General features: G+C 41.4%; 2 protein-coding genes across 2 annotated transcripts in view; both read right to left on the bottom strand.

Moving 5' to 3' along the window:
• Positions 1-975, bottom strand: part of LOC122067036 — a 3,707-nt gene extending 2,732 nt beyond the window's left edge. Inside the window, exons 1-2 of the mRNA XM_042630885.1 lie at positions 812-975; positions 8-440 (exon numbers count right to left, since the gene is read on the bottom strand). Of these exons, the coding sequence (XP_042486819.1) occupies positions 8-440; positions 812-975 (597 nt within the window). The remainder of the gene's footprint in view (positions 1-7; positions 441-811) is intronic.
• Positions 976-1,103: 128 nt separating this feature from the next.
• LOC122067035 lies at positions 1,104-2,579 on the bottom strand. Its single transcript, XM_042630884.1, has 2 exons — positions 1,461-2,579; positions 1,104-1,322 (listed from the first exon to the last, which is right to left on the bottom strand). The coding sequence occupies exons 1-2, from the start codon at positions 2,577-2,579 to the stop codon at positions 1,104-1,106; spliced, it is 1,338 nt and encodes a 445-aa protein (XP_042486818.1).
• Between the last annotated feature and the right edge of the window lie 6,176 nt (positions 2,580-8,755).

Raw genomic sequence — 8,755 nt, 5'->3', positions numbered from 1 at the left:
CCCTCACCAGGTCCACAAAGGATTCCTCTTTCATCCAAAAACGATGAAGTCTGAAAGGGGCATTTCGAGGCTTAGGAATCGCTGCTGAGGAAAAAAGGATTGGAGCATGATCTGAAATTGATCTATGGAGCACCTTCTGACCACAATCACCAAAAACGTCCAACCATTGAGCATTGAAAAAACTTATGTCAAGCCTTGCCGCTACATGTCCTCTACATCTATTGTTTGTCCAGGTAAAATTGGATCCTTGGGAAGGAGAGCTAATCAAATCACAAGCATCCACCACGGCCTGGAACTCTGCCGCGGAACCCACATTGAATCTACCAGGACCCCTCTTCTCATGGGAATATAATGTGGCATTAAAGTCCCCCAAAACAACCCATGGACAGGACAGGGCAGCCACAATGCCCATCTCCGCCCAAAGATTCCTACGCTCTGCCCTGAAACACGAAGCATGAATCACAGAAACCACAACCTGCTAACCATTCCATTGCATAGAAACTGAAATCATCTGCTCTGAAGACTGAACCACCACAGGCCTCGCAAGAGAATTTTTCCAGACTACCCAGAGGTTTGGTACTTTATCAAGACGGGAGTTATGGATAAATTCAGACATGAATCCCAATCGATTAAAAAAACGAGCAGGGAAAGAAAAAGAATCCACCATGGGCTCTGCAATACACACCACATCAGGGGAGTGATCACGAAGAAAAATATGCAACGCTCTAGAAGCCGCTGCCTTTCGAACACCTCGGATATTCCAATAGAAAATCCGCATAATTAAAAAGATGTTCCATCAGACTTGTCCGACCTCAAGGTCTGACCACCACCTTTCTTTTTCTTTTTCTTTTTCTCCCCTGCGTCAATTCCTTTCTCAATCATCTCTGCTGCCTTGTCAACCACTTGAACTCCCATCCGAGCAATCTCCTTCCTGCTCAAAGGGAGCTGCAATGGGGCAGTATACTCCCTATTCATCACTGCACGACCCCCCTGCCGGTCAGACCTCCTCGAGAACTACCTAGGGACACCCCTGTCCTTTTGTGACGAGCAGAAGACCTCACCCCACCCTGAGTGGAGGATGCAATAGCCTTGCTCACCTGCTGCTAAAGCTCCAACGGTCCAGTGATTAAAACTGAACCCAACTGGTTCGGTTCTCCTTCCTTAACCATATCCCGGTCTGATTCCTGCCCAGATTCAGAGGAAGACTCCTCATCCGACCGGCCCACCTCATCATCAGAAAATAACGCCTCCTTATCTGAATCAGAAGATTCAGACTGTATTTCCTCACTATCATGAGCTTCCTTATTTAAAATCTCCCCCTCCTTAGCCGTTTCCAGATTTTCCAAAATAGGAATAATTGAATTGTGAGATGGAGAAATCAAATCAATTAAAATCTCACCTTCTTCCACATTTGGTAACTAAGGCAGAGAATTAAGAGGAAAACAAGATCCCGCCAGTACTCCATCAGTGTTCACACGTTTTGAATTTGAAATCACAAGATCGTGATCCCTTCTTTCCAAAGAAGTGTTGATGCAAACCGGTGAGTTACTCGTTCCCAAGTTGACTCTGTCTTCTTCATACACCGCCCCTGGTATCTCTGCATTGGCTCGAGCATTCTGCCGCTCGTCATAGGCCTTCTTTTCACGGCAGGCGTGAACTTGGTGCCCCAGTTTTTTGCAGAAACCGCATTTGCCCAATGAATCCTCGTATATCAACTGCTGCTTGAACCAGAACAAAATTTGAGTCCCAGGCTGTTTGCGTTCCACTTGGATTTCCTCCAGCCTTGGAACCCCCACTTCCATCTCCATTAGAACACGAGCATAATTTCCGTATATAACGCTCTTGGTGCGTTGATCGAGACCAACTGGCCTCCCTACTGCCTTGGCCATTGTCAATAATACCTTTTCATGCCAATATTCCAGAGGAAGATCTGGAAATCGCACCCAAACCAGGACCTTATTGATCAATTTTTCATGGATGCTAAAATCTGGACGCCATCTTTGAAACCGAACGAGTTGACCTCCAATCTTCACAGGGCTTCGCTTCCACATCTGGGCCATGTCATGCTCAGACTCAAATTGGAAGATCGTGAAGCCCTTACCCATGGGTATCATCTTCACTTTACCTTTCAATTTCCAAGATTCACGGGCTTCTCTGCGAACATCATCCAGGGAAAGAAAACGAAAATTGATTCTGCCTATCAGGGCAAATCGATATTTTAGTAATCTATCCTCGTAAGCCTCCTGGGGAATGATCACCTTGGTCGAATTCCCTGCATGAACAGGGTCGGGCAGTTCATCCACCATCGGTGTGTTTGAGCCTACCACATTCGCATAAGATTTGTGTGGTATTTGATCAGTTGAGACGGTCACTTTTGCAGAAGCTTCGGTATCAGAACCAACAATGGAGGCGAAGGATTTATTTGCAGCAGCAGAAGGCTCCTTTCCTCCATCCAAAACCGCCTTCTCCATTGGAGGATGAGCCTTCCAAAAGTCTGTTAACCGGAGTTGCCTTCCCCTATCCGGCGGGAAGCCACCTCCTGGACCATCCCCTGTGACTGTGAAAGGGCTCTCAGACATTCTGATTCCAATTTTTTCACCTGCAACCCTACTATCAAATCATTCATTTAAGTATCAAACTAATTTTGTATAGTGAACAAGGAGATCAATGGAAGCATTATTACGATTTAGAAATCAATTTCTCTATTCATGATTTGTTACCATTCCACTTACAACAAAAAATATTCTCACTAATATTGAGAAAAAAAAATCAATTCACCTATTTGTTAAAGTATCATAATCAATTATTTTTATCGGTTTCATTTGGTCTGGCTTCGATTTGATTATCAGTTGATTCGGCATAATCCAATTTTCAGCCGATCCTATCATATCTCAATCCAAAATTAATCCAATAAGGATCAGTTTGATTCTGTCTAGAATTTTTTCAGTTCATTTTGATTGGTCTTTGGCTAGGTGTGGGACCCTCAGAAAACTTGGGGAATACTTGGAAGTAGGTCTGAAAGGAAGTGTAATAGATGATTGATAATATAGCTGGGTATGCAAACTGTTACGTACCTAAATTCCTCATTATAATAATAATTATTATTTTTATTATTATATTATTATTATTATTACTATTACTAGTATTGTATTGTAGGGCAAAATGGTCGTGGTACGTGCAGAAAAATAGGAATGCAGAACGTTCGGAGCTCGGTGAATGTTCACGTAAGTGATATGATTGACACGTGTTAAATATGTTAATCTTGCTAACAGAGTTGTAAACGGTTACAACTCTGTTTAATATTATTAATATTTAAATAAATAAATAATAAAAATCCCAATATAAGTAGACTCCTCCTTTCATTCCGCTTAGAAATCTTGATCCTCTCTTTCTCTCTCTCCTTGCTTCTTCTTCAAGGTTGTTCCTTCTTCCTTCTTTCTTTTTCACCGCTCTCCAGTCTAGTTGAAGTTTTGTTTACCAATTTCAATGAAGATTTGCATCCATGGTAAATTCTCATAGGTTAATAATATCTACCCAATAAATAATAATAAAATCCTAGATATTCAACAGCTTTGTTTATTTTATAAATTCAAATTTTTCTTTTGCCATATATGCAAGCTTTACTGTCCAAATCCCATTCCTTGATGATTAATATGTAAACATGGTTTTTGGATATGTGTGGCAAAGTCTCTCATATGTTCAGTGTCTGAAAATAGTTATGTTAATTTTTTTCTTATCTCATCCTATTTTGAAAAAGAGAGAGAGAGATGATGATGATGGCGGCTGTAGAAAGAAGGAACAACGTTGAAGAAAAAGCAAGAAGAGAGAGAGAGAGAGAGAATTGAGATTTCCTAACAAAATTGAAGGAGGAGTCCGCTTATATTGGATTTTCATTATTTATTTATATAAAAAAATATTAGACAAGTTAAGTAACCACATCCGTCATCTCTCCACCCTAAAAACTAGGAATCAGTTACAATATAAAATACTAATAGATGGTTTAGATTAATCTAAACTTAAATGGACGGCTAATATTAAAAGAAAGTGAAAATAAGATTACAATACGTACGTCCTGCTACCACTCGCCCTTATTATTATTATTATTGTATTTGTATGTGGGTAGGAGTTATTGCCATGGTGGAGTGTTAAGTAGTTAATTGAAGTTGGTAAGTTAGTAGAAGTTAGAGATGAGTATGGAAGTGGAAGTAGTGGAGTGTATGGTGTGGGAATACGTGAAGCAGAGTTTGCAACTACTTGTTAATCCTATTTAATAGGAACTAATATGGAATAGAAAAGGGGAATGAAAAATTATCCTAAATTATTTCTCTGGATTTATCTTGAGAAGAGGTGGCTACCTCCCAATTAGCCAGACATCTGGCTTCGTCCGTAAAGCCAAGAGGCAGGCACCTCCTAATTAGCCAAACCCTATTTTATCTCTCTAATTTTCTCTCTATCTCCTACTTTTTCTCCCTCTCCACATGTACATAAATGTCGTATCAGAGCATGGTCGATCCTATGACTATGGGTATGGATATTAAGATCATCGAAGCCATGCATTCATCTATTTGGGACATGATGACAATTTCTAATGAAATGCTTAGAATTTATCAACGTGTCCAAAAGAGTTTGGCTAAGTTGAGGAAGAAAAAGAAGAAGATGAAAAAGAAGCAAAAGGAGACAAAGAAGAAGTGAAAGAAGAAGAAGAAGATGATGAAGAGGAATGTACTATTCATCAATTCCGTCAAGGAGATGCCCATTTTTACAATTGGATTCGTGCATCTCGAATTAACTACTCCAGATTCATTGACGACAACTTTTACTATCAAGATATGGGATCCCGGTGGTCCTTGAGGACAAGGACAATTCGAGGGGGAAGGATTGTTACGTACCTAACTTCCTCATTATAATAATAATTATTATTGTTATTATTATTATTACTATTATTGTATTGTTTATTATTATTATTATTATTATTGTATTTGTATGTGGGTAGGAGTTATTCCCACGGTGGAGTGTAGTGGAGTGTTAAGTAGTTAATCGGACAAGGCCTCTCTTCTCTCTTTCCTGAAGAGTATCTGCTGGAAAATTACTCATTGCTATCAGGAAGCAAATCCCATAGCAGATTATCTAGCAAATACGGCTGCCAAGAAGGAAGAATCTTCTCCAATTTTGATGTGGCCTTCGGAGATATTACAGTATTTTTGGGATGATACGATGGGCAGGTTGCGTTATAGATTATACTTGTGTGACTTTATTTTCTTGATGCCAGGTCCTCCTCCCTGCTGATGGCAATGCCGAAGGTGGGGACGAGTTTTTGGGACTTCATTGGTAGTTTCATTTTCTATATTGTTTTATTTTTTTCCCCGGTATTTCGGGTTCATTGTACAATATTTTCCCTCTCTTCTTAATATACATGACCTTTTAGCAAAAAAAAAAGTTGGTAAGTTAGTAGAAGTTAGAGATAAGTTTGGAAGTGGAAGTAGTGGAGTGTATGGTGTGGGAATACGTGAAGCAGAGTTTGTAACTACTTGTTAATCATATTTAATAGGAACTAATATGGAATAGAAAAGGGGAATGAAAAATTATCCTAAATTATCTCTCTGGATTTATCTTGAGAAGAGGCGGCTACCTTTCAATTAGTCAGACGTCCGGCTTCGTCGTAAAGCCAAGAGGTAAGCACCTCCTAATTAGCCAAACCCTAGTTTATCTCTATCTCCTACTTTCTCTACCTTTCTCCACCGTGTACGTAAATGAATTGTTATGATCATATTATTACATTGAAGCCGTGAACGGCTAGGATTTGTTAGAGGGAGATTAGTAGGATATTTAGGAATAAGTGGAGAGAGAAGCTCTGCGGTGGAGGAGAACGGGATTCCGACTGGAGGCCGGCCCCCTGATTGGGAAAAGCCAAGGCTCATTATGGATTTCTTGCAGCCCCATACAACCCTTGAGACAGATTGCACGCCTGAACCTACCGTGCCTATTGTGGGCGTTAGCAATGCTGGCCTTTCATCCCTTCCCAAGAAATCCTACTCTAAAGCGGTTGGAGGTGTTCTCCCTGACTTTGACGACCTACCTGACCCTATTCATGCCGGAAATATCACTAAAATCGTGATTCCCCAAGATGCCTATGAGGAACGCCTACTCCGGTATCGCTTCGCTTTGGTGGCCAGAATTAATTTCTGCTTTATTTCTTTGGATGAAGTTCGGAAGGAAACTGTGAACTCTTGGAACCTTAAAGAGAAGGTTTTTATCAAACCTATGGGGTTAGGCTACATGTTATTCCAATTTGAGGTTGAGAAAGACATGACAAACATCTGGAAACAAAGTCCAATTAAGACCGAAAGGCAGTTTATTCGCTTTCAGTGGTGGAAGCCAGATTTTAATATCCATGATAAAACTGCTATTTCTAAACTTGTTTGGATTCGCTTCCCTGGAATCCCTTTTGAATATTGGCACGAGCAGATCCTCCTATCCATGGCAAAAGCCGTGGGGCGCCCCCTGGACATTGATAAAAGAACACGAAATGCCTCCATAGGGAACTTCGCTCGTGTCCTCGTGGAGATGGATATTTCAGTGCAGCGGTTGGAAGAGATCCAGGTTGAACGGAAACAATCTGGAACAGGTGATCTCTTTTGGTTCAAACAAAAGATCGTCTATAAAGATGCATTGGGAGAGTGAGGTTTTTGCAAAAAACTTGGTCATACCATCCACAACTGCAAAGAGAAGCGCACTGCAGATGCCGCATGCAAAGAAAAGGATGATACTTGTGGTGTTGTTGGGGCTGTTTGGGTGGAGAAGACGTCTTTGGGGGCGGATGGTGTGGAGGTTTCTAGCAGGAATGGTCGAGATTCCTTATTAGGAAAGCATACAATTTCAAAATAGCCAACCATCTCCCATAATTGTGATCCAACTTTGTATGGAAACTCTGATGCGCAAGAGGGGATTATTGCTATTGAGTTACCTATTTTAGAAGGATATTCCTCAGCCAATTTGAGGAATAATCCTATTGCAGATCGATTGGAGGAATCATGTAGTAGAGATGGATCGGGTTTCTTATATGGTTCAGACATAATCAAGGAGATGGACCAAACCATTAAGACTGACTCTATTCTAGAACAATGTGGTCTGGTTGCTCAAGGATGAGCAGCTAATCCAGATTTGGATGCTGGCCCTTGTCAGGTCTCTGTCCACAGTGGCCATGTGATCAATACCATTACTTCTAGTGCTATAGATAATGGTCACCTCACCCTCCACTACTCGGAAGTTGGCGCCATTGATGCGGCTGCCCTCCAGAAGGAACAATGCCACGACATGGAAACATTTACAAGAAAAAAGGGGAAACAAGTGTTAAATGCGGAGCAGACTAGAAAGTCTTACCGTATTGCCTCTTCCAGATGTTTATGATGCGTGCCCTCTTTTGGAATATCAGAGGGATGAAGAAGGCTGCTGGTCGTGCAACCCTTAGCAACATTCTTCTAGACAAGCACCCTGATGTGGTTTGTCTAGCAGAACCAATGGTGGAGGTAGCTACTTTCCCATCTCTCTTTTTTAATAAATTGGGATATGATGCATGCTTTTTTCATAATGTTCGTCCTGATAAAAACCCAAACCTATGGGTCATTTGGAAGAGGTCTCTCACCAAACCAACTATTATTTCCATGTCTAACTAGTTCATTTCTCTGTGTATAAATTGGAGAAACAATTCCATTTTTCTAACTTTTGTGCATGCGAGTTGTTTCCGAGCAACTAGAAGAGAGCTATGGATGGCTCTTGCAGCGACTCCAGTTGGCTCCTCTCCTTGGCTAGTGACAGGTGACTTCAATGCCTCCCTTTTTTGCACGAAAAAAAGGGTCCTGGAGCCTTTAATCTTGGGTCTGCGTCTGATTTCAATGCGGCTGTGGATGCTTGCAACCTGATATCAGTTCCTTCTCATGGGCATAAGTTTACTTGGACGAACAACAGGAAGCGTGGGAATGTTTTGGTTGTTTCTGGACAGGTCTCTCTGTAATGAAGAGTGGATAAACCTCTTTCATGACTGTACCCAGGAAGTGATGCAGCGCTTTTCTTCTGACCATTCCCCCCTGTGCATTACCTCAGATTCAATGCTCAAGCCTGCAAATTGCCCCTTTCTCATCCAATGATTTTGGATAGACCATGAGGAATTTATGGATGTAGTAAATAAATCCTGGAGCGAACCAGTGGATGGCTATCCTATTTTCTCCCTTGCTCTTAAGCTGAAACGCCTCAGGCCTATTCTCAAGAGCTGGGCAAGATTAGTGTTCCCAAACCTGGATGCGGAATTAAAAGCTGCAAAGGATGACCTTTAGAAAATCCAATCTCAGATAGATGCCTCTGGTATTGATGACCATCTTTTTAATTTGGAGGCCGATGCTAAATCCAGATACTTGAAAGCTCTTCTTGACCATGAAAAGCTATGGGCGGAAAAGGTAAGAAATAGATGGCTCTCTCAAGGTGACCGAAACTCTAGGTTCTTCCACTTATCTACGAAGATCAGAAGGGTGAAGAACTCGATTCGCTCTCTTCAAAAGGCTGATGGTACATCTACATCAAATCTGGATGATTTGGCTATTCATGTTGTGGAGTACTATGAGGCTATCCATAAAGCTAGCCCCACCCTTGAGCATGAAGAGCTCTTGGACTGCATTCCCCATATTCTTGACGACCTTGACGTTAGAGGATTGGAAGCCATCCCAAATGATCAAGAAATCAAGCTTGCAATATGGGACCTAGA

The sequence above is a fragment of the Macadamia integrifolia genome, unplaced genomic scaffold (genome assembly GCF_013358625.1).
Source record: "Macadamia integrifolia cultivar HAES 741 unplaced genomic scaffold, SCU_Mint_v3 scaffold2681, whole genome shotgun sequence".
Classification (NCBI taxonomy): Eukaryota; Viridiplantae; Streptophyta; class Magnoliopsida; order Proteales; family Proteaceae; genus Macadamia; species Macadamia integrifolia.
Note: the sequence above shows the minus strand (reverse complement) of the source record. Positions and strands in the feature narration are given on the sequence as shown.

What these genes read in the sequence shown, in the direction of transcription:
- LOC122067035 (XM_042630884.1), bottom strand. Translation starts at nt 2,579, where the DNA reads ATGTCTGAGAGCCCTTTCACAGTCACAGGGGATGGTCCAGGAGGTGGC. An exon ending in AACGTGTGAACACTGATGGA is followed by an intron (nt 1,323 to 1,460) that starts GTACTGGCGGGA and finishes GAAACGGCTAAG; the next exon opens with GAGGGGGAGATTTTAAATAA.